The sequence below is a fragment of the Paracoccidioides lutzii genome (assembly GCF_000150705.2).
Source record: "Paracoccidioides lutzii Pb01 unplaced genomic scaffold supercont2.7, whole genome shotgun sequence".
Taxonomy (NCBI): Eukaryota; Fungi; Ascomycota; class Eurotiomycetes; order Onygenales; family Ajellomycetaceae; genus Paracoccidioides; species Paracoccidioides lutzii.
In genome coordinates, this window is record NW_015440953.1 from 1126925 (window position 1) to 1152617 (window position 25693).

The window sequence follows — 25693 nt, forward strand, 5'->3', positions numbered from 1 at the left end:
GCAAGTCTATCTTTTAGCAACTGCCGCAGACTGGTCCGTAGGAGTTTGGTTGCAATCATTACAGGCCTTGGTTAAAAATGACCTGGGGCGGAAGAATGTCCATATGCTATGTAATATGTGGGTAATCTATGAATAGAAACGACCATTGTAATTAAATTTTTTGCATATAGGGGGTCTTTTCTTTAATTCTTTCCTTATTATTGTTCCTCCTTGTTAAAACTTGGAAAGGTACGAATGGTCTACTGGACAATTTTATGAGAACTAAAGAAATGTCATGTCCACTAGTTCAGTTCCATGGTTTTACTGTTCAGATCCCTTGTCCTTCAAACTAATCTCAGATTCATCCGGCACGTGGCCGAAATCCACTTCAATTTCATACTGAAAGGCCTCTCCAGATGGCCATACAGGACGCCCATTTCGTTTCATGATTGTCGAGTCCAACTTCTATGGAGAATGATGGGCTTCACGAATATTCCAATCAGCTTTCGAGTTCACATATCCATGACTTGCAACGTGTGTGCCTTTTGCCAGCATTTCTTCGTCCTTGAAGCACAGAGTCAGGTGCTTGCCCTTCGGATCCTTCTGATATTTGCTGTCAATCGTGGTTGTTGGGTGAATGCCCGAGCTGTCAGTTTATTGAAGGTTAGCGATTCCTCAGTGGGCATCATATAATGCCTGCTTGCGTTTGATAATCTCACTGAATAAGCACAGCCTTTGGATATAAATTTTGGTCCGTCGCTGTTTGATATGCGATAGCTATGTATTGTCTAATGGTTTGAGCATTAGGACAGTTCAAGAAACAAAATTTTACTGCATTCAGGGTCGATATGACGCGAGACTAAGGTGTGATATGGAGAGGCAACAACAGGGGAGGTAGGATTTCACTACTCCCTGCCAGTACCAGAGATGACATAGCCTACATATATATTCTGACTCACCACCACAACCAAGGACTTAGTCGTTCACTTGCTCACTTCTTCTCATGGTCCTTGCTTCCATGGTGAACCATGCTATTGTTGGGCAGATTTTGGCCACATTTCCTACCCTTTTGCCAGAGCCAAGCGGCATGTCACTAGGCCTGCATGCACCATCATGCCTCTTGAAACTCAGATACAATGATCCACATCCTTGCTCCCCAAGGCTGCAAATGAATGAGTGGCTTAAGTTCTCCAGACCAACCTGAACTCAAGGTGTTTAGACAGTTCTTGAAGCTGCAGGGCAATGATGAAACAAATTGGCCTGAGCATACTCTGAGGTAAAAGACAAATCCTTCATGCGGCTGCTGACTTTCATCATCCGGTGATAGCATTCTGTTCACAATAATGGGTGTGGAATGTTCCCTGCTTCTGGAAAACAAGAAACTTCACACTCCGGTGGAATTGACATTCCGTATCTGGATACTGAGTCAATAACAGATTATTGTTGTTCCTGTTGGAGCTTGAAGGTGTCTGATTGGCTATGTTCACTGGCTTACCTGGGAACCCAGCACTGCTCCCCCCATAACCTACGCCTCTTTCTTAGCATCATGGTCAATTGAACAAGCAATGCGTTCTTGCAATTTCACAGAATCAGACCATTGGTAGCTGGACTACCCTGTCAACAGACACAGCTCTCCATTTCACACCTATGCAGAAGTATGGCAACACATATGGAACCCAGCAGAGTCAAGTACAAGTTTGTGGAAGAAGTTGAGCGCTTGAACTATTATGTTCCCGGAGGTTACCATCCTGTCATGATTGGTGATGAATTTTGTGCAGGTCGATATGTTATTGCTCATAAACTTGGGTTCAGCCGGTCTGCCACAACCTGGCTGGCAGAGAATAGAAGGCAAAGTCGACTTGTTGCCCTCAAGATCTCCACAGCAGAATCGGCTGAGCTAACACATGAGATGCAGATTCTTTCGTGGCTAGCTAGGGCTAAATCCAGGCTCCCCGGAAAGGCTGTTGTACAGAAGCTGCTTGATTCTTTTACCTTCTCTGGGCCAAATGGCACTCATCGATGTTTGGTCATGGATGCTGCTAGAATCAATATCCATGAAGCAAAAGAGGCTGCATATCATCGACTTCTTCATCTTCCTGCCGCTCGTGCCATCACCTCACAACTTATTCTGGGTCTGCAATTCATCCATTCTCAAGGTATTGTTCATGGCGGTATGTTTGACCTGCTAAAATCCCTTTTCATCATTTAACTCAGGGAGTATGGGTTACAATCTAAACATGGCTACAGATCTTCATCTTGCAAATATTCTTCTTCGCTTGCCACTTGATATGCAAGACATGACTCTTGAGCAGCTGCATGCTAGAACTGGTGAACCAGCAAAAGAGCATGTTGTTCGTGAAGATGGCACTCCACTTGATCCAGGAGTTCCTTCAGAAGTTGTTGTCCCCGTTTGGCTCGGACTAAGTAGTGATGAGATTTCCCTGGCAGATTCTGCCATTATGATTGCAGACTTTGGAGAAGCATTTGATCCTCAAGGGACACGACCGTTCAGTGCTCATACACCGCTCTTGCTCGCACCACCGGAATCCCGCTTCGCAGAGCCTGGAGAATCAGATGATCATCTTTCTTTCCCCGGAGATATATGGACGCTTGCATGCAGTATCTGGGATGTTTTTGGATCTGGTCCCCCCTTTGAAGCTTTCCCTGTCACGTTGGATGAGGTTACAATTGAGCATGTTGAGATGCTTGGTAAACTTCCTGATCGGTGGTGGAGCAAGTGGGAGGAAAGAAGTAATTGGTTTGAAGATGGACACAAGAATGTGAAAGAAACACTTCGTCAGTGGTATGGCAACAGCACCAGGGACTGGACCCAGCGGTTCACGGAATATATACGGCACCCACGGGAGAGGAAGAGGTTTGATACCTTTTCAACAGAGGAGGAGAATGCGTTCTGTGACATGATGAAGTCGATGTTGGTCCTTGAGCCAAGCAAAAGGGCCACAATTGAGAAAGTGGTGGGATGTGAGTGGATGCAAAGATGGGGCCTGCCAGCGGTGCAGAAATGAATGATGCAACACTAAGAGCTCTTGAGCTGCTGCTTGGTTCCCAAGAAACATTCCTGGACCCCTTCTGTTGGTGCGAGGCGATACCTCTCATCATAGGCATACGCCATTTTTTTGATACCTTTTGAACATAGCAATGTCAAATCCATTAAATAGTAAATAGTGAACCCATACTTAAATTTAACACATTGTGATTCCCGGAATATCCATTACCTGATCCCAGACACAATGTAGGTTGCTGGAACAGTTATTTTGAAAACACTCAGCCGGATAAATAGAAAATGAAACACATTGACTGCCCTTTAAAAGCTCAAAAGTGACATAGTACAGGACTCAGCAGATAAAACAAGGGAGGACCAGCATGAGTGGATGCGTGAAACATCCTGGAGGCTCGTAGTTGTGAATTCCCTATTTTGTGTTAATATGGGATCAACATAATTGCTCAATTAATGCCCACCGTGCGCGAAATAGAGTGTTCCAGAAACGTGCGGGGCACTAGATTCTGCTCGGCATCGCCGACCAATCCTGCGTGGTTCCGTGTCAGCGCCTCTGTTTCCCAGGCAGTCTATCCGGACGGAAAGAGATGAGGGCGTCTTCTTACCACACTTGTTGAGAATCAGACCCCCGCCATACTGGATCCCGGCAGTGATGGTTGAACCAGGGGTGCAGAACACCGGCGATCTCGGCCATGGTACAGATGGAGGAGGAAGGGTCCATCCGTTCTTCAGGGAAGATGCGGACCTTGCTGTCCACCTTCACCATTCTGCAGAAGATATAGTGGTTGGCTATCTCTGATTTCAGCAGGATCAATGGCTGATGTTAGTCGCCTCCAATTATCAGTCCTCCGAGCTTCTCCATCGAGGTGAGGTTGGTGGCGTTGAAGGCACTGAAGAAGAACAGGATGCCAAAAAGAAAGTTATGTGAACTGAGGATCAGCCGACGGGTCGTAGATGATCTCGGGCAGAATGAACGTGTTCCTGGTCAGATGTCAGCCAGGGTGTATGTCCGGGGATAAGAGCGGACAGTACATGCGTCTGTGTGAGGCCGAGGTGCTTCTTTGTTGTAAACTTGTAGCTGAATTCCACTGTCGGGAGGTTGGGCTCGCCGCTAGAGTCCCGCTGGAGTGACACCCGCAGGTCCCTATATCACAGAGAGAGGAGGGCACTCTTCCAGTTCAGTGCGAAGAGGCCCAACAGGTTGTAGAGGCAGATCTGCATTTGCTGCAGCCTGAGCCAGAATCTCTTCTCCTGCGTCCGCAGGATGGTTTCCTGGAGCGAGGCCATGTCCTTGACATACACCGGCGTCTTCTCCTGCATATCTAGCCCGCGTTTCTTGACCAGCCGTCGAAGGCTCTTCCACGACGATCAGCCTCGCCCATCGGCGTCTGACGGGGAGTTGGACTTACCTTCCGCATCAGCCGCATCAGCCGCGGGTCCATCTTGGTGTCAGTGGCACCCTCGTAGTAGCGCAGGAAGTTCTTCCAGTCGCCCCTCAGGGAGCTCGACTTAGTCGTCCCCTTCAGTCGACGACCACCCTTCCCGGACGTCAGCTTGAAACACCAGTTGAAGAACAGGTACAGATTGCGTCGCCCTGCCGCGCGGAGAGTGTCGACCGGACTCCGCCACTTGGGGTCTGCGGACGGCTTTTCCTTCTTCCTACAGTATCTAGAGACGGATCTCTGTCAGTATTGGAGTCAGGAAGGTTGGGATTCGGAGGGAAAGGGATGGAGAGTGCCTGACCGCTGCCAGTGAACCTCCATGCGAGTGATGAGGAGCTTGGAGCAGGGGAAGTAGTCATCGAACTCGTCCTCTGACGAGACCTCATCATCCGTATCATCCTCAGGGTCAGTATCATCATCCGAGTCATCAGTGGCAGAGGCTGTTGCGCCCTTGGGGACAACTGGTGTGCTGGCCCTGTAGTGCAGTCATCAATGCTTGCATTTGCCCTTGCGTCTGTCGCAAGGTGAATCTGAATTGGGTTCCGTCAGATTTGTCCCCAATCCTCAATCGGACTCGCCGTCCGTATTCAAGGGGGATGGTTTGTCGGTCGCGTCACTGTCATTGCTAGACGTCGGCCGGCTTTGACAGCGCTTCTGCATGTTCGCCGCGCCGTGGAGGCCCGGATTGAAGGTGTTTTGGTACGATGGTGGGAGGAAGAAGTGATGAAGGCAGGAGGGAGGAGTGGGACCAGCAGGTGTGTTATGCCGCGTGGAAGGGCAGGCTTGCCCAGTGTGCAGATGGGTATAAACTCTCGATGTTGATACAGCAATGGAGGGGATGAAATGGAGGTGTGCCTCGACGGAATCAGGACCGGCTGGCGCTCATTATATCAGGCCATGATGGAGATTGGCGGATGAGCAAGGGTTAGTAGAGTGACTGTTCCAGGGGGCTCATTTCTGGTGGGCCTGAATGATCATACAAAATCGTGGCCATGGAAGCAGGCAGAAGGGGAAGAAGAAAGGGAGTGGATGAATGGAGTTTGAGCAAACAGGCGCGGACGCATCACGATGAGATCACGTGTGCACGGTGGTGTGGTTGGTGCGTTGGGCTGGACTAAATGAGAGTATATAATCAGTAACTATAATATTTATCTAATTATACTAGATTTTTATCTTATAAATCTAATATACATACACAGTTTAAAATATATACTTATATAATTTTATATCAGAATAATATAATATTTAAATATATATATATATATATATTAAAAAAATCATAATTATATATATATAATAATTTAATAAAAATTTATAAAAATAGATAAAATAGATAAAAATAAAAATTAATTAGTAAAATAAAAAAATAGAGTAACTAATTAGAAGAAATAATTATATTATTTAGAAAAAAATTTTAATAATTTTAATATTTAACAATAAATTAATAATGAAAAAAGTAATAATATATATAATTAATTAAAAAAATATTTCTTTAACTAATTTTTTATAATATTATTATATAATAAATAGTTTATTAAAATTTAATTTAAAATTTAATTAAATTATAAAAATTATATTTATTTAAATTTTAATTATATTATAAAAAAATTATATTTTATTAAAAATTTTTATTTTTATTTTATTTTATTTTATATATTAAATATTTTTTATTAAAGTTAAATTTATTTATTAAAATAAAATATTTTAATTTTTTAATATTAAATTAAATAAACTTTAATATTATTTTTTATTTTATTAAATCTAATTTTTTATTTTTAAAATTATTATTTATTTATTTATTTATTTATTTATTTAAAATATATTCAGTTAATAATTATAATATCTATCTAATTATATTAAAATTTAATTATTTTACTAATTTAACTAATAAATAGTATTTAAATTATATAATTATAGAGTTTTATTTCAAGATAATATAATATTTAATAAACTTTTAATAAAAAATAAATTTATATATTGAACTTGACTCAATCTCAATATTAATTAATTTATACTAAATTATCACTATAAATTTTATCACTAATCTCTCAGTTATCATCTAATTAGACAAGATTTATGATATAATTCTTATTTTAATTAATGTTTTAATCAAATATGTAATATATATTTTATATATAAAAAATATTATTACAGAAGGTCTTATAAATATTATTTATAATTATACTTATAATATTTTTGATATCTTTAAGAATTATATTTTAGATAAAAAAGTTTTTTTCATAAATTAATATTAATTAACTCTTTATTATTTATTTAAAGTCAAATAAATACTATTTATAGTTTTTTATTTATAGATAGATGATTAAACTAAATATCAAAATCAGATACTAGATTATTATCTTTGATATTTCACAAATTTTCATCAGAATAACTGAGATAAATAACTGCCTTTAGTGTAGTTTATCTATAATAATTTATAATATAGTTTAATCAATAAAATTTTCAACTTATACACTTCTTAACTATAGATTTACTCTCTGGATCAATGTTAATAATTCATTTTATTCAAGCTCAATTGAGACAACTAACTAAGTCATAAAAATATAAATAATATAAAAGAAGATTTAAAAATAATTGAAGAAGATTAAAACTGTATAAAAGATATATTATAATTTTAAATATAGTATAAAATACTTTTTAATATGAAGAACTTTCATATACTATATCTCACTAGAAAATTAAATTATAAATTTATTGATTTTTTTTAAATTATTGAATTTTAAAATATATAGATATATAAACTCTTTTTTTATATTTAATATATAATATTCATTCTATTTTTTATATCTCATTACTTGAACTCTATAAAATATAAGATGATATTACTTTATCTTTAGCATCAAAGCTAGTGAATAATAAGAAAGAATTTTAAATTAGAATGATATTAAAGAAAAAAAATATTAGAATAAGAAATAATATTATATATATTGAAAAAGTTATAAATCTTTTGATAATATATAAAAAATTTTTAAAAATATTTAAAAAATTATAATATTTAATATTTTTAAATAACAGAAATTACAGTGATAAATATATCAAACTCACTCTGAAAAGTGTATTAAACACTAATTCTCTCTTATACATATACTCTTTTACTTCTTTTTCTTAAGTAAGTTTTTTAATTATATAATTTTAATAAGACAAGTAAGATATTAAAAATTATCAAGTCTTTAGAAAAAATTTATTTCACTATTATCTGAATTAAAAGAATAAGTTAAAATACTTAGATATATATCTTTAGTTCTCTTTGATTTAATTTTAATTCACAATTATTATAGTTATATATACTATTCAGAAATAGTAATTCTTTTTTTTTCAAACTTAATATATTTCTTCTTAGTCAATTTAAAGTTTTTCATCTTACACAAAGCTTCATTCTTCATATTCTCTCATTTCTCATTCTTAGAGAATACTATCAGCACATTAGCAATCTTATTATGATACTGAGTATAATAGATAACATTAATTATAATTATAATATGAGCTTTCATTGAATGAGCAGTATAAAAAAAAGCTATTAACACTACTATCAGACATAGCAGATTAATCTAATAATATGAGATCTTTATTAATATCATTCATTTTATAAAGAATTAAGAGTTTTAAAGAGTAAGTAGTTAATTCAACTCAGAAAAAAAAATAAGCTAGATAAATAACAATTAGTCATCATATTAGTAGTGCAAAGATCTTTCTAACATAGCAGCTAAAGATGTACTATACTTATTCAAATACATAGTTTATATATAAGATAGTAAAAGTTACAGTACTTTTCACAGTAAAGAAAATCACACATCATAAATAAATTACTTAACTTGAGTAAACATCACTTACAGAGTATTTTTAAGACAAAGTCAGTAATATAATCAATAATTATAAACTATAACTCAATATATTCATCAACTATTAATTGTTATCATATATATGATAATATCAAATACATTAAAATTAAAAAAATTTACTCAAAAAATGCAGAAATTGACTTTATTATATTGATAGAAATAAGAAAAAATAAAAAAAAACTTTAAAATTAGAGATAGCAGTAACTATAAAAAATCTATAATAATTATAATTATAAAGTTGCAAAGAGAGAAAAATTCAAAGAGTAAAAGATATTTTTTCTCTTTATTTTTATAGTAAGAAATACTCTTATAATAATTATATCATATAATTAATTTTTCAATATTATTGAATAAATATTATAAATATTATTTTCTATATTAATAAATACTTCATATTTATATTTATATTTTTATATTAATAAATATTTTATATCTTTATATATATTTAAACAATCATCTTCTAGAAATGCTAAGGTCAGTATCTATGAAAGAAGAGAGTAATTGTGATATCAAGACTTTTTATACTAATTTCTTGCTTTGATACTATTTATTATATTATTTATTAAAGTATTTTATAATCAGCATCTTCTTATATTATTTATTAAAGTATTTCAGAATCAGCATAGATCAGCACTTCTCAAAACTCAGTTTTTTAGAATTAATATTTTCTAAAAAATACAATCAGTACTTAATGAAGAATCAGATTACTATATTACTAGTTTTTTATAAAATAAAAAATTAGAGATAAAATCTATTTTTATTTATTTATATATATAAATACTTTAAATCTCTGAAGTTTTTTTAATAAATTCAATAATTAGCTATTATTTAATTCTATATATATATATATATATATTATTTATTATTATTCTCTTTTCTTTATAGTACTTATAGCATATGTATATTTATTTTTTTATAATTTTAATTATAGAGCTTTTTATAATTTTTTTTAATATTTAATTTATTTATTCTAAGTATTCTCATAATTTTAATATTATATAATATATAATTTAATACTGTTTTAACTGATAAATTATTAATAATTATAATTATTTAAAAAGTAATTTAATATATATTATTTTTTTATTATTTTTTTATTTTTTTATTTTTATTATAAAAATTTTATTTAATTATTTTATATTTAATTATTAACTATTTTTAATTTAAATATTTATTAAATATATATTTATTATATATTATATATTTTTTTAATTTAGTTTTTATTATTAAATAAATTTTTTAATCTTTATTTATTACTCAAAATATATTATAATAAAAAAAATATTTTTAAAATAAAAAAATTAATTTTTCTATACTTTAATAAAAAAATTTTATTTTATATAATAAATATTTCTTAAAAATTTAATTTATTTATTATTATATAAATTTATATTTTATTTATTTATTTAAAATAAATAATATTAAAAATTTTTATAATATTAAATAAAATTTAATAATAATAATAATATAATTAAAATAAAAATTATATAATAATTGATTAATTATTATATTATTAATAAATATTATAGTTACTTTATTTATATACATTTATTTTATACTATATTTATTTAAAAGTACTTTGGCTTGCAGCAGGTTGCTTATATAATAAGATCTGGTGGAGCACTTAACTAGTGAGGTCGGGTCTTGCTTTTTGAGGCCACAGAACATTTTGATCACTTCTCTGTTTTCTCAGACAAACTTATTATTGAGTTAATCCTGGGGAAGATACTGGGGAAGATAGAGTGAGGAATTCAAGCGTTGATATTGACCCTGTTACTCTTCTGCAGCTATCAATGCCAGAAACAAAGAGTATATATTTTTTTTCTTCTTGTCCTTCTTCCTCTGTTCTCCTCTTTCACTGAAAACCAATGATTACTCCATATCCATATCGAACAGTTTGTAGTATTCAAACTTTGAGACATACAATCTGATCCACCCGCTAGCCGCCACCGTCAACGCGTTGGAGAATAGGCCGTATCAAATACAGCAGTCCAGCGACACATATCCCTAGTGTTGCCACGCACTTTCCGCGTGACCTGCACAAACAGTGGTACTAGCGGCAGTAGGCAATACGCGGCCTGATTCCTCGGTACCACTATACCTACGTACCTACCTAGTAGTTCTGTTGGAAACTGATGAAAGTGTTCCTTGTTTTAAGCCTGATAATTTTAGCTGCTGTTCAGATACAACATAGTGGAACTGATTAGATTCAGTTTTATCAGCGAAGAAAATTAGAAATGAATAATGGTATATGTATATAGAGTAAAAGTAGATGCTTTTGCAGGAGTTTTTATTGTTCATTTGCAAGTATTTATTTCCCTGGGTCAGATAATTAAAATACGATGATACATTACCAGAAGTTACGAATACCGGAGGAACAGTACTCTTGTAAGTTAGTTAACTGTATGCGAGAGAAAAAGAAAGCGGGCCGCAACAGCCAGCTGACTCGCTCTGAACTGCCACATCCCAGCAGCCCAACTCCTTCTCAGCCTGCTTATACTTTCACGAACACAAACGACCACACCACTCTCAGCTCCCACTATTTGTTACCACTATTTCCACTATTCCCACGACCTGGGCAAGCTCCTGTCTCCCCTCCTGTCTTCTGTCTCTTGTGTCTTGTGTCTCTCTCTCTTGTCTGTCTCTGTCGCTTGTTCTCTTGCCCTTCCCGCTACCAACTTTCCCCTTTTCCTACTCCCAACACACCCACTCCCGTTCAAACTCCTCGAGTTGTTCTCCTATCCTATCCTATCCGCTACCTCCCGCTGTCGTTGTCCTGCCAGTTAAACTATTGCTGTACCTACTGCGCCTTACTGCCACCGCTGCCCAGTGCCCATTGCCCAACTGCTGTTGCGACCCAGCTGCCGCTACGACCCCAACTGCCATTGCTGTCAACCGCCCGCTTGTTGTTTGGTGGTGGCTGTTCCCTCCAGCTTCTCTCTGGTCTCACCTGGTCTCCCTGTCTCCCTGGCTGGTCCCGTGTCTCCGCCATTGCTGGCCCAACGTCACCTCGACGATTCCTCTCCCCTAACAACCTAACAATCTACCTTAACAACACCATCTCCCTCTATTCTCTCTATGGTTCTCCTCCTTCTACCTAGGTATTATTTCATCTCCTTTCCATAATAAATACTCCTAGCAATACATACCATAGCTCTCGCATCTCCCTGTTGCTGGTTGTGCCATAACCACACACGCACACACAGTCGCACACACATTAACACCCACCCCCACATCCACACATACACACACACTCACACCTCACAACACAAAACACAGCTCACTTCTCACCTGTTGCTTTCCCTGTTCCTCCTACACTCCTCTGCGTTCCTCTGCACCCCTCCTCAAACACCACTCCTTAGAGCTTGTCTGATTCTCCCTCGACCCTCAGCCCTCAAAACATTGCCCTATCTCCATCAACTTCTCAGCCTCCCAACCTCTTCAACATCTTCAGCTCTTCAGAACTCGTTCTTCTGACCCTTCGCAAGCCGCAAACAGAATTTCCATCTTCGCTGAATCGGAGTTGATCACCTTCTTCCTTAAACACGGATCCCCATTCGCCTCTCTCCACAGATCCCGAAACTCCTTGCTCAGCCATTATCCGCCTGATTCTCGTCGGCAGGCCTGAACAACAAACGGAATATCCAACTACGAAAATCCTCTCGGACACTGGATTCCAGACCGAGCTATGTCACAAACTCGTCCCGGGGTGTTCTCCAGCTTACGAATGGGGGGTATGTTTACATCTTTTCTTACTTCTCTAGTGTCTATTTGTGTACACTCTGCTGACAGGTCATCTTTTTTCCCCTCCCAACAGAAGTAGTCCGCGAAAAGGTGCAGGATGGGTTGACGGGGGAAACTAGAGATATGCAGTATACCCAGTGCAAAATTGTGGGGAATGGCTCCTTCGGTGTTGTCTTCCAAACCAAAATCTCCCCTTCTGGAGAAGATGCTGCTATCAAGAGAGTGCTTCAGGATAAACGGTTCAAGGTTTGTTTAGGTTACTTCTTCATAATCTCCATTCCATATATATACTACAGAAATTAACTTACCTAACTTTCTCTGTAGAATCGTGAGTTGCAGATTATGCGCATCGTACGCCATCCAAACATCGTCGAGCTGAAGGCTTTCTACTACTCCAATGGAGATCGAGTAAGTTGTTAGGCCCTCTCCTTCCTCATCCTCTGGTTATGCCTTGTCATACCATTGGTCATCATAACTTTCTATTATAACCGAACGTAAATGTTCTACAAATATCCCCCGTCTAACAAATTCCCGCCTGCACATGATCTTTTAGAAGGACGAGGTCTACTTAAACCTGGTTCTTGAATACGTCCCTGAAACCGTATATCGTGCCTCCCGATATTTCAGCAAGATGAAGACTACGATGCCCATGCTGGAGGTCAAACTTTACACTTACCAACTGTTCCGCTCCCTTGCATACATCCATTCCCAGGGTATCTGCCATCGTGACATCAAACCCCAAAATCTCCTGCTGGATCCTAACACGGGAATTCTGAAACTCTGCGATTTTGGTAGCGCCAAGATCTTGGTCGAGAACGAGCCAAACGTGTCATACATATGCTCTCGCTATTATCGCTCACCGGAACTCATCTTTGGTGCCACCAACTACACCACCAAGATTGGTAAGCTCTCGCACACAGCATTTATTATTGTTGTTATTACTATTATTATAATTTTCATCAAAACAAATTACGTGTGCCATGTTGTTTCTTCTGACAAAGTTTTACAGACGTGTGGTCAACCGGCTGTGTCATGGCGGAACTGATGCTGGGCCAACCCCTCTTCCCCGGCGAATCGGGCATTGACCAATTAGTAGAGATCATCAAAGTGCTTGGCACCCCGACCCGTGATCAGATTCGGACTATGAACCCAAACTACATGGAACACAAGTTCCCGCAGATTAAGCCACATCCGTTCAACAAGGTAAGGAATCGGCAATACTGGGCAGAAACATGGAGTGGATACAGTGATAATTGATTATTATTATTTTTCTTAAATAAAAATCAGGTCTTCCGCAAAGCTTCCCATGACGCGATTGATCTCATTACAGCCCTCCTCGAGTATACCCCCACCCAACGCCTTTCTGCCATTGAAGCCATGTGCCATCCTTTCTTTGATGAGCTTCGGGATCCCAATACGCGTCTGCCGGATTCTCGTCACCCAAATACCCCTCCCAGACCACTTCCCAACCTTTTTGATTTCTCACGCCATGGTAAGGCTGAACTGTATATCTGTTTCAGTATTTATTTCTAACAAACACACAGAACTCTCTATCAATCCAACCCTGAACCATAGGTTGATTCCCCCGCACGCCCGTGCCGACCTGCTTTCCCGTGGCCTCGACATTGACAACTTCACGCCGCTTACAAAAGATGAAATGATGGCTCACCTTGATTGAACGTCAGGAATTGAGCATGAGATAATTGAGACTAATGTGTCACACGAAATAAAGCACGCCTTCGTCCTCGTTGAACAAAAAGCGCTGTTCTTTTACAACGGTGCAAGGTGTGGTGCGCGGCCCCCTTTTTTATATATGATTTTTCGCCTTTGCCTATCAAACAAACGGGAGATCCGAATTCATGCGATGCATCATCGGGTGGTTCAATTTTCTTTTCTTGTCTTTTTATTTTTCTGTTTCTGAATATTTTTTTTCCTTCCCCAAATTCCCTTGCGTCGTTCCTTTGTTTTTCATGCTCTTCCTTTTCTTCTCTTCCATTTTAATTTTATATTTTTATCTTCGACATCCAACAAAACCCCCAAAATTCCTGAATTATGTCTTTTATGAATTTTTTCCCGACCACCCGGCGTCGAGAAAAAAAATCCCTAAAAGAGATTTCGATTTCGACCATTCCAGGAAAATGGAAAAGGAGAAGAAGAATTGTACCATCCATGGATGTTTCATGACGGACTCGCGTGGCAAATGATTCGATGACATCAGTCTATGGAAGAATTTTGTTGAGAAATGGCTTGCAAAGGACAGCAAGAGAGAAGACTGTGTTTTGGGGGTGGGTGGAGGAGAGGGGGGGAGGGTGGTGTTGGCTCGCTTGCATCCATTTGCAACTGTGTATGAAAATGCATGTTGATTTTTTATTCAGAGGGATATGAATGTGTGATGCGTTTTTGTTTTATCAGAAAGATCGATGAATACCTGATGATGCTTTTGTTATTTATTGAGATGGCATGATGTGGCAGACAGAGATCGAAGAGATTTGTTCCTGCGGGTGAATATACTAGATGAGCATGACCGGAGGTTGCGTGTGGGATGGGAGACATGGCACGGAGAGAGGTGGGGAGAAGGAGAGAGAGGATGGAAGCCAAAAGAAAAGCAGTTGAAAATAAACACAAAAAAAAAAAATTTTTATACAGAAATTTGATACCCCCAACATAGCCCCCGTTCAGTTAAACCGTCTGCCTTAGTATCCTGCTCATGTTTCCCACTTCACTTTACCTTTTTGGCTTTGCATTATGGATGAGAGTTATATCTGAAGAGAGCAAGGAAAGGTGGAAGGGTGGAATGGGGGAGGGGCCGGGGTGGGATAAAAGGCTTGCAGCTGTATAGATGGCAAGAGCCCGTGACCACGCCCTTCAGGCTTCGTTGCTGACTTGACCGCTTGGGAATGACGGGCTGGGATAATTTGAGAATCGATCGATCAACCAGCTGTTGAAGAAAGGAGGGGAGATATGAAAGATTTTCTGCCAGGCATGTAATGGATCTCGATTTCAGGAGTCGATGGGGAGTTTTTTGTGGGTTAGTAGCTATATGGTATTTGCAATGAGGGATGATAAGTGTGAATGATCCCCCTGATGCCCTTTGATTGATGATGAGAATTTTTTGATACTTGTGACATTTGACATCAAAATGAATGGATTTTAATACGCAGCTGTTGTCATCATCATGCCAGTCATGAAGAACCTTGCTAGCAATGCAGGATGGTGAAAGGATCAAGTTTCGCTAATAATAATAACTATTATTATTATTATTATTATTATTATTATTATTATTATTATTATTATTATTAGATGACCTCAATCAAACGTGTGCATATCATCGTTCACGAGGTGTCAAAAAAAGTTAAAACAAGGGACCACACAACAGCAAAAGTCATTCATATATCCGTCGCAAACGTGTGTAGCTCGAGCTGCAGCTGTGGCTATAGCTGGAAACCCTGTAACACTCAGAAGCCCAGTATTATTGAAATATTCCAACCCACCCTCCTTTCTCCCTTCATCCAATGCCTATCTCTATGCAGCAGGCCCTATGGGAGTAAGTGTAGGACGGGAGCTTGATGATGGTCATAGTGCCGTTGTGGCGTAACCAACCCCGAATAATTAATCGGTGTGTTTGTCCTTTCGCTTTTCTCCTCTTTGCGTCAGGCTGAATGGGTGGGGATAGTACATAGTAGTGGGCGTTTTGATGGTGGTGGAAAGAAGAGGGGGAAGAGACGTATGTCGTTGGACAAAGGGGCAGAGAACTATGGAATTTGTTAAGTTGTAACTACGGCACAAGAGACACAATCCGGAAGTATAATAAATGCTGAAGTTGCTCATGGATAGGAAACACAAAAGGCGTCACTTGGTTTCATTGTTGGCTTCAGGCTGAACAAACAACACCGCGTACACAAAAAAAAAAAATGCACATGCACTCCAGAGAATTGAAAAAAGTGAAAGGGAAAAAAGAGAAAGGGAAAAAAGAGAAAAAACAACAATCAACAGCCTAGTGATAGTGATGATCATAATAATATTAGGGGAGTGAGTGGTGCGTGGATCTATTTATCAAAAGAAACAAATCAGATAGTGAGATCATCCGCAGATCAAAATTCTGTTCTTGAGTTGGCCTGGAGAGGGTTGAATGAAGTAATAGGTATGAAAACCTTTTTGACTTGGTGGTTCGGGTGACTGACGGACTGGACTGGCTTGGCCACCTGGCGATAGACGGGCATTCTTTTCTTTCCCTTGTAATTACCAATCGATTGGTTCGCCTGAGGTAGGTAATTACTCATATTCAATTAGTCCTAACGATGCTGCTTCGTTGAGGATCTTCAGCTCGCAAGGTTCTCTTTAAACATGGGAATGTGATCTATTTTTCTTTCCCACTGATTGATGTGATGTGATGGCCCACGAAAGGCCGAGGCACCTGCATCAGAACTTGAACGCCAGTCGCACACATAAAATGAAAGATCAAACAACCATGCGAAGGATGACTGAGAGTTGAAGAGGGGTCGTGGTGGTTTGCAGACAACCAAAAGAAAAAAGGGCAATCGCAAAAGGCAGAAGATTTACGTTCTCCACCTTTCTGGCCCTGGGATTGGAATTGGTTGGATTCCATCTGCTCGGCTTTGGGTGGGCGCAAACTGCGTTGTGTTAGGGAGTGAGGTCATGCCGGGCAAGGGTACATGATCTTGTATTAATTGTCAATTTCTATTTGTGGTGTTTTATTCGTTGGGTTGGGCGGAGGGCATAAGGTCAAGAGGCTGCAAGCTACATTACATAGCTGTCGTCGAAGGGCGCTGGTGATAATGCATTTTTTTGCCTTGAAGCTTGGTATGTGCCCCTCCATGTGGCTATGGTATGGGAAATAATAATAATAATAATAATAATAATAATACGACGGAGTACTACGGAGTAATAAATAATTCAATTGCAACCGGGCAGACGCTGGCCATCTGCTGAATTTGAGATCAAGAGAGAACCCAGGGATGAACTGATGAAATCACCTCTGAATCATGTCGTTTTCCAAAGGCAAAGACAAATAAATCTCATGGATCTGGTCAGGCAGAGTTAGTTACCTTAGTCGAGCTGCAACCGTGCACATCTTTACTTTCTCCCTCCCCTTAGGCAGCGCACTCAATCTAACCCAATGAATCTCCAGCGTTTTCCAAGCTTGGAAGCGGGGGTAAAGTCATACTTTTTCGCCGTTGACATCCGCTTGTTGTTAGAAAACTGGTGCGTGGAATTTGGATCTAGCATCGTTGATCGTGGAAATATAATCTCGTCAGCTACCATACGGTAATGCTAGGTAGATATTTTGTTGTGGGCTCCGTAACTTCAGAGCATGCGTCCAACGATGAGAAAATTACCCGTTGCTGATATCAAATACCACAGAGCAGACGACCCTGAAATTACATCCAGGTGCCTTGAAGTAATAATAAGAATCTCTATCCATGCATGCATCCATGCCCACAGGAAGGTAACGTTAGCTACCTAGTTTCGTAAGACCTGCCCCAAAACTGCAAGCTGCAGACTCCAGCTCACGAATAATAATAATAATAATAATAATAATAAATAAATAAAAAAAAAGTTCCTGAGACAAATCATGCCCTTGCTGCAACTTAACCACCGGGAATAATATTTGATGGGTTTTCATATCTTCTCCCGCTCAGATCAAGTGTTGTGCGTTTCATCCCGCCACCCTAACTACCCGTCCAGCTACAGCAGTAGTCCACGAACTAGACAACTAACTGGAAGCATGGATCCTCGGTTTTCATCTGTTGCCTCGAAGTTAGAATGCTTCCCGTTGCATTGGAAATTTGGAATCATCTTGCAACGTTCATTTCCAGGCACGATCGTTTGTCTCATCAATTAGGACTCAGGAGTGGATTTGTATAGAAACGAAGAGTTGTCGCTGGACCCGAAGCTAAATCTCGCCCAATCGCGACTTTGGTTCCAACTTTCTGAGGCAAGACGGGAATCAAGAGGAGAGGGTTTTTTTTTTTTTTTTTTTTTTTTTTTGTTGTTGTTGTAGTTGTTGCTTCCGGTGGAGCTTCATTTTCTTGGATTTTTGACCTTGTGATAGGATGGATGACACTGTCTGCGTAGCTCCACATGGATGGATCAGCGTAGTTAAAAACAGATCCTGTCTTGCCTTAGTTGGCGGCTACGAGGACGGCGTGGATTGTCAAAGCGTTCAGACGCTGCTTGCAGAGTTGCGATCTTATGATAGTTTGAAACCATTTTTGTTCTCCACTTGTCATGCTCGATATAACTAACTAAACGACGTTTTTTGTCGGGTTAAGCAATTCTTTAAATGTATTTTCATGGGCTTCGTCTCGTTCCTGGGTCATGCGACATCCGGCACTGCAACCAGGTCTGGGAGACGAAACGTATTCCCTTCCTCTAAAATGGGAGAGTTATGAGTTAATTACGCTCTGTCGATGAAACAGTTCAGCGTGATCGACCCTGGAGGAGAACCATATTTTGTTTCTTTTTCTCGAAATCTGTGGTTTCTGATGTAACGGAGGGGTGCTTACACGGCTGCAGCATGAGATCGTGGTTAGCCCGTTTCATTAACCTTATTCTTTTCAACTCGAAAACACAAAATATCCTGAATTGCATATATTTTATTGATAATGATTCTTCGCGTATAACTAATTAAGAGGACCATCATGGAGGAGAAATGGATCTTGAGATTGAAATTACTGCAATAAAGCTGAAGGTGGATGGAGTCTAGTCAGTGCAACGGTTAAGTTACAGATCAGAATGCTCTAACATTTTGTCAGTTGATACTTTGTAGTTAAATTATGTATGTATGTGCTTGTACATGCAACGCAAAGAGTTCTGAATCACCTCTGATGTCTGATGATGAAATAGATGACGTGGGACATGCAGCGTACCTCAGAGTGATCACCCACTGAGCGGGCCCAAGGAACCCCGAAATAAGGGAACAGCAGGGGTTTGCGGCGTTGCCCCTCCTCTAATTACTTCTACTAAAAATGGGGTCGGACGGCAAAACATTCTCTTCTCAGCAAATACCGCTGCATTGGATCCATAACTGAGAATTTCCAACTGTCCGAACCTTTCAATCCGTTATTGAACATACATATTCCAGACACATCAACCGTGTAGCCAGTGCTTCCAGTGCAACACCCCATCTCCATACGGAGGGAGTTGCAAGTTGCAGCTCCTCAGCACATTACTGCCCTGTTTCACACATCCATATCCTGCGCTACACGGCATTAGCAGGATGAGTGGATACGGGTAGTCCCGCACACTTCCGAAGGAAAGGCTGTTTGCCCATTCGATCGCGATGCCTCGCGAATCGTCGTCTGCATAAATTGCGTAGTAAGCATGGACCAAGATTGCAACTTTATCTGCATCGCACAAGCGGAGGCCTCGATTGCTTTCTCGTGTTCTTATCGTTCCGTCTAGCTGGTCTGTTGGTAGTTGCATGCATGTAAAAGTATTAACCACGCCAGTGGGGTTCATGACGAGGCCAACGGCATAACGAAAATCCTGAAACTGTCGGATTGGAGGTTATTTTTTTTTTATTCTTAAAAATAAATAAATAGATAAATAATAAGAAAAAGAGGAGGAGGAGAGGGGTAGGAAAGGGAGGTAATATCTGAGAGATACGAGTGACTGAGTCACTGAGCCACCCAAATGTCCGAGTTATTTGGGGGTGGGGTTACAGTAACCTGCAGTTAACCCACCCCTCTGATACCCATTGATAATCCTCCTCAATGTCCGAATTCATGTTGAAGCCACATGAACAATGGAAAATGAAACAACAACAAAAGGGCCGTTTCATCAAAGTCGCAAGAACAGCACATCTTTTTGCTTCTTTCATGCTCTTTATTCTTCTTCTCTTTTTCTTCTTTTCCGGATCCTACCGACGTAGATGCATGCATGGCAAGCCCCAATTGAAATATTTTTTCCTGGTGTCAATCCTGTCAATGTATCCGTGTAATCAATGTATGTACAACCTTATCACAGCTCATCGGCCTCAGGGAGTCAAGAGCAATAGGCATAAAACTGAATTGAAAAAGAGCATCACAAGTGGCTCAAATGGCAGGTAGCAACATTTTTTTTATTTAGAGATATCAGTGACGATTGAACAGGGAGAGGGGTTTGGTATTTATGCAAGGAGGATTCTTGAGGAAGATTAGCCAATCAATACGCATTGAATAAGAGGAAAGCCAGTTCGTCGTGGTTGAAAGCTGTCAAAAGACGGCAGATATATATCAGTTTCGAAGCGAAGCAACAGCAAATTAAAATGCATACCTATTTTTTATTAAAATCAAAAAGGCTTGTTATGGAGAATGCTGTGAACAGTTGCTTTGTGTGTTGTGGGCAGTTCAATATACAGGAAGCCAATCTCTGAATGTTTGATGGCAAACCACAGAGGCATAAGCAATGGAGAGATCAAGAGACACGAGTAATATTGTGAATCAGCAACCGACAACCAGCATTCAAAATTTTGCAGTCACTTGCATATTCTTAACACAGGGTGCATTACTTGTTTCAAAAGATTCACATATTTGTAGAGATATATTTTGTGTTTCCAGTACTCCGATGTATGTGAGAAATAGTTGCAGGAGGATGGAATACAGAGCTTTTCCAGTGAGAAGATTAAAAAAGGGGAAAAGTTACTATGAAAACTTGATGATTCACCACATGGCATCTGTAGATAATAAGGTAATAGATAGCAAAATTTGACGTAGCTACATATTTACGTTTATATATGTATTACATGTATATTTACAGTTGAATGCATTTCTCTCTGTTGTCGTGAACCTTCTTGATCTCGCTCTGTCCCTGGTATTACCTAGAGAGAAGATCACCTGGGAAGGGCTTTTTTAGCAAGAGAATGATAAAACGACAGGGACGTCTTTCTTCATTCATTCTATTTGACCGATCTCACGGATATCACTGACGGTTGAAAATGGCGTGGGGAGGGAGGAACGTTTGCTATACGCATAATCTATAGCTAAAATCTATCTCGGATGGAAGGGAGGGGTAGGTTATATACCCGACGTAGAAGAGTTAATACATATAATAGAGTGGTGTGCATAGACAGAAAGGTTTGGGGATTAACCTGTAGACCGACAAATCTGTGTCTGATATTTGTTGACTCACCATTGGTCCCATTTCAATCCTTCCCTTAACCCCCATTATCGTTCTCCGCCCTGGGCAAAATAAGCCCTCACATTCTCATAAACCAGAAAAGTCACCCACGTACTCGGCAACACACGCAACAAATTCGGCCCCAGTCCCTTATAAAACCCCCAAACCCCTTCTTGCCGCCAAATCTGCCCAATAGCATCCGTAACGCCCTTATAAGCTCCCATAGTATCATAGGTCTGCAGCCGCGCTTTCAGCACTTGGTACGGATACGTGACGCAGCCCGCAAATACCTTGGACGCGCTGGAAGTGAGGAGATAGTCGGAGTTGCTTAATTTAAGCTCGTTCCTTGATGATGATCCAGCAGGGGATAGCCGTGCGGTGGTGGTGCCGGCGCGGTATTGTTTTAGTTGTTCGTAGGCCATGAACTGCAGCGCACCGTGGCTCACGCCAAATAAAGCGGGGACCATGCCACGGTAGAAGCCCTTGATCCCTTCTGAGCGGTAGATGGCACGCAAACCTGCGGCCAGGGAGGGGTACGCGCCAGGGGCATTGGAGCCCGTGGAAAGCATGCGGGTTTTTATGACCCAGATAGGATTGGTAACGAGGGCTGTTAACACGCCTAAAATGGAGTGCGCTGTTATTATGTACATATATACATATAGCGAATGTAAAAACGGATGAGACAAAATCATACCAGCAGTAGCAGACGCAGTAAAGTAATCCAATAAACTCAACCTCTCCCCCCCATCCCCGTGGAGCACACGCAACGAATTTTTAATATTGTCATAGCAGAGGAAATACAAGCCCCAGCTCACAGAGTTTCCGACCAGGTTCGGGGTGAGGCCCCGGCAGAAGCCTGCGACGAAGCCGCCCTCATTGCGTGCGATGTTGCGGGCAATGCGCATTGAACTTCCGATGCGCGAGGAGGAGAATCGGTCCACTAGACAAGAGGTAGGTGAATTTAGTTTTTACTTGGAACATCTAAGGGCAAAATGATATAATATAACAGTACCTTGGAGTCTCGTCTTGATCACATCGAGCGGGTGGAGGACGAGGGTTGAAACAATGCCGGCTGTGAAGCCGGCTATTGTCTCGACAGCGGATGGGGAGAGACCATGGATATCACTCATGGACTCTATTGAGGAGGGTCCCTTGGAGGACACTTCGACTCGAGGAAGGGAGGCGAAGTGGCCTGTTTATTTATTAGGGGGGATGTGGTGGTTGTGGCGGTGGGAATTTTGAGGTTGAAGTGATGAAGTGGGAAATATTCGGGAAGTTTTTCTGAATCTTAAATTTTGATGCTCGCGACGCTAAATAAATAATTTTCCAAGGACAGCACATACCAGCAGCAAGAACGACAGAGCTGCGATAGCTACGATGCTCTACAACTGCTATACAGTCTTACTAGTATCGAAAGCAGCTGGCAAATGTTAATATACATGTATAACTCTTTTCATCCTCGTCAAGTCACGAATAAAAAAAAAAAAATCAATCAATCAATTGCTGGTTAACTGAAACTGGTAAATGATACCTTTTGTACCTTTTGATTTCTCCATAAACAGTAAAATAACATAGCAAAGTAACATAACAAAAGAGAGAGATCTAATATACAGTACAAGCTTCCAACGTTAGAGAAAGAAATCGAGGAATCCCTGGTGCCCAGCACCCAGAACCCGTCCTGCTTGCGTTATGCTTGCTCGTTCTGATTCCCATGCTGATATGAAGAGACTTCCTGGTTTAATTGCTGCTATCATGCGACAAACGCTGAACGCCAGTTCTTCCCCCTCTAACCACCCAGAGTCCCATGTCATTTTCATATATCAATTTGGCTGAACTTATGCGAGGGGAGAGAAAAGTCTGGACGCGATGCGGTTCCTAGTCAGTGACGCTTCTCATACACTAGATATGGGGGATGGTAGAATGTAAGTACTTGAAGAGTTGTGGGCGCGGCTCGGTATATGTATACCCTGATATCATGTTAGTTGAATGTTCAGGGCTGCAGGCAAGAGAAGAAGATAGATAATTGAGGAGATGGTGGGTATCCTCACCGAGGTAGATGATCAACGGTAAATATCCGCTGCAACAGGGTGACGGGTATGGTCAGTAGGTTATAGGAAGCCCTTCCGGACAAAATCAACTCACTAATGGATAGCCACTCTAGTGACACCAATGACCTTGGAAATGCGTTCCTATAGAGAGAGATTTGAGGGTTAGTTCCAAGGTCTTCTGTAGTATGAAAGAGGGCGGGAATGGGATGGTTTACCTTGGTCTCTTCGGAGAACTGGGCCATTTTGTCTAGAGTAGTGGGATTGTATATCAGATAAGATGGCTCAGATATGTAGGATAGACGTTGACTTGTTGGTTGTGGCTGCTGTATACAAATATATTCAATGGTTAAATTAAATAGTTGTTCGTTACTGAAAGGAAAAGAGCTCAGATGGTGATGGAGCGGAACAAAGGTTTTGCCGAGAGAGACAGAATGCAACGACAGAAGAAATATATTACCCATTCAAATATGCAACCCGAATTACCCACACGACTCGACAACAAGCAACTATTGTATATGAGTACTTACGGTTTTACCGTTTGCCCTATTGAGATCTACATCCAACTGTTTTCGTCCGACTGAATTCCCCTAGGAACAGAATCACAGATCTCTCAGCTCGTATCTGCTGACCATGGCTGGAGTCCGGCATTGGTATGTCCTCCGATTGCACAAACAAGCATAGATCACATTCTTTAGCAGCAAGGAGCTGACACATTGTTATTCTCACAGGGAGCAAGATAAGGAGGCGACCGTGTATATCGGTAATCTAGATGAGCGCGTCACAGACAGCCTGGTCTGGGAGCTGATGTTGCAAGCTGGTCGCATAGTCAATGTCCACCTGCCCAAGGACCGCGTCACCCAGACACACCAGGGTTACGGTTTTGTCGAGTTCATCAGTGAGGAAGACGCTGAATATGCAGCCCGCATCATGAACCAGGTCCGCCTGTACGGGAAGCCCATCCGTGTTAACAAGGCGTCCGCGGACAAGCATAAGACTGTCGAGGTTGGCGCGGAGCTGTTCATCGGGAACCTTGACCCCATGGTTACCGAGCAGATCCTCTATGATACGTTCAGCCGGTTTGGGAGTCTCATATCTGCTCCGAAGGTATCAATATCTTTTTTTGTCTTTCCTATTTCAACTTGTTGACCGAGATAACTAATTCTGGAATCAACATCGCAGATTGCACGAGACGACGCAAACCTCTCAAAGGGCTACGGTTTCGTCTCCTTCTCCAACTTTGAAGCATCGGACGACGCCATAGCAAACATGAACGGCCAGTACCTCATGAACAAGGAAGTCTCCGTCCAATACGCCTACAAGAAAGACGGCAAGGGAGAACGACACGGCGACCAGGCCGAACGCATGCTCGCCGCGCAGGCAAGAAAACACAACGTCCAACCCCAAGCGCAACCCCTCCCCCCTCAACTTGTGGGCGGCGGACAAGGGACACATGCACAGTCTCCAGCAGTCGACGGCGACGTCCCAGCGGGCCGGGGTATGAACCCTGCCTCCACCGCAGCCGCAGCAGGAGGCCCACCAGACTTTGGCGGCGGACGGGGAATCCCCATCGTCAACGGTGGCGGTCCCTATCAGCATAACCAACACATCCCGCCGACCCAACACCCGCATCAATACCCACATCAGCATCAGCACCAGCACCCACACGTCCAGCACCCACAGCAGCATCAACACCAACACCACCGACCGCCACCCCCGCACGCCCATCACCCGCCTCAACCCCTCTCTGCTCCACCCCCAGGCCTCCCCGCGCGTCCACCTCCTTCCCAAGCGGGTTACGGCGGGCCACCACCGGCAGGGTTTGTACCACCACCTCGTTTTGGGCAACCGCCGCCAGCCGGGTTTGCGTCACCGCCAGCTGCGGGTGCTCCAGGTGCTGTGCCGCCTCCTCTTCCGCCTGGCTTTCAGCCGTCGGGGTATGTGAGGGGGCGCTGATCGGGTGGTTGGTTATGTATAGTTATGTGATATTATGAAACTGGAGAAGGGCACTCTGTACGGCACATAGAGGAATACCTAGGATATCCTACTCAGAATTTCGAGGAGCATGTACGGTGGAGCGGGGTTCCTTTGCGATTGGCTCGTCAGGTATGTTAGGAGACGGGAGGGTGAACCATATTTCGCCGCTATCTACTACACAAGTCGAAATAGGTGAGGAGCGATGATAAGTGATATTTTGATTGATATTGGTGTGACTATGCAAGATTCCCAGCTACCCGGGCGAGGAAACAGAAGCTTTATACATACGACAGTTAAGAGAGAAAAGTGAGACAGCATTACTTGATCACATGGGAAATATAGCGGAAGGGGAGCTAGATTGAACACACGTAACATGACAACAGGAAATACCAATCGCTTCCATGACGAGAAATAGTGGAGAAGGGAAACAAAACGGTTGAAGGGAGCATAGAGTTAAGGAAAGCATGAGTGAAATAAGTGACGGTTAGCGGATGTGTATTATAGGTA

General features: G+C 40.7%; 7 protein-coding genes across 7 annotated transcripts; 3 read left to right on the forward strand and 4 right to left on the reverse strand.

Moving 5' to 3' along the window:
• Positions 1-1636: 1636 nt before the first annotated feature.
• PAAG_03657 (kinase domain-containing protein) lies at positions 1637-3005 on the forward strand (the record flags this gene model as incomplete). The annotated part of the gene is made up of 2 exons (XM_002795067.2): positions 1637-2150; positions 2227-3005. The coding sequence occupies 2 exons, from the start codon at positions 1637-1639 to the stop codon at positions 3003-3005; spliced, it is 1293 nt and encodes a 430-aa protein (XP_002795113.2).
• Positions 3006-3448: 443 nt separating this feature from the next.
• Positions 3449-3764, reverse strand: PAAG_11666 (hypothetical protein; the record flags this gene model as incomplete). Its single annotated transcript, XM_015847270.1, has 2 exons — positions 3449-3527; positions 3604-3764. 2 exons carry the CDS (start codon positions 3762-3764, stop codon positions 3449-3451), a joined length of 240 nt encoding a protein of 79 aa, XP_015703179.1.
• Positions 3765-3934: 170 nt separating this feature from the next.
• Positions 3935-5100, reverse strand: PAAG_11667 (hypothetical protein; the record flags this gene model as incomplete). Its single annotated transcript, XM_015847271.1, has 5 exons — positions 3935-4142; positions 4197-4354; positions 4408-4657; positions 4742-4915; positions 5015-5100. The coding sequence occupies 5 exons, from the start codon at positions 5098-5100 to the stop codon at positions 3935-3937; spliced, it is 876 nt and encodes a 291-aa protein (XP_015703180.1).
• Positions 5101-11100: 6000 nt separating this feature from the next.
• PAAG_11668 (hypothetical protein) lies at positions 11101-11292 on the reverse strand (the record flags this gene model as incomplete). Its single annotated transcript, XM_015847272.1, has 1 exon — positions 11101-11292. The coding sequence occupies one exon, from the start codon at positions 11290-11292 to the stop codon at positions 11101-11103; it is 192 nt and encodes a 63-aa protein (XP_015703181.1).
• Positions 11293-11988: 696 nt separating this feature from the next.
• On the forward strand, positions 11989-13722 carry PAAG_03659 (protein kinase gsk3; the record flags this gene model as incomplete). Its single annotated transcript, XM_002795069.1, has 7 exons — positions 11989-12034; positions 12118-12290; positions 12369-12452; positions 12598-12946; positions 13054-13247; positions 13332-13536; positions 13589-13722. 7 exons carry the CDS (start codon positions 11989-11991, stop codon positions 13720-13722), a joined length of 1185 nt encoding a protein of 394 aa, XP_002795115.1.
• A 7489-nt stretch (positions 13723-21211) lies between these two features.
• On the reverse strand, positions 21212-22294 carry PAAG_03661 (mitochondrial folate transporter/carrier; the record flags this gene model as incomplete). The annotated part of the gene is made up of 3 exons (XM_015845032.1): positions 21212-21783; positions 21859-22104; positions 22177-22294. The coding sequence occupies 3 exons, from the start codon at positions 22292-22294 to the stop codon at positions 21212-21214; spliced, it is 936 nt and encodes a 311-aa protein (XP_015702006.1).
• A 1548-nt stretch (positions 22295-23842) lies between these two features.
• Positions 23843-25165, forward strand: PAAG_03662 (spliceosome associated protein; the record flags this gene model as incomplete). The annotated part of the gene is made up of 3 exons (XM_002795072.2): positions 23843-23862; positions 23941-24316; positions 24392-25165. 3 exons carry the CDS (start codon positions 23843-23845, stop codon positions 25163-25165), a joined length of 1170 nt encoding a protein of 389 aa, XP_002795118.1.
• Positions 25166-25693: the final 528 nt, after the last annotated feature.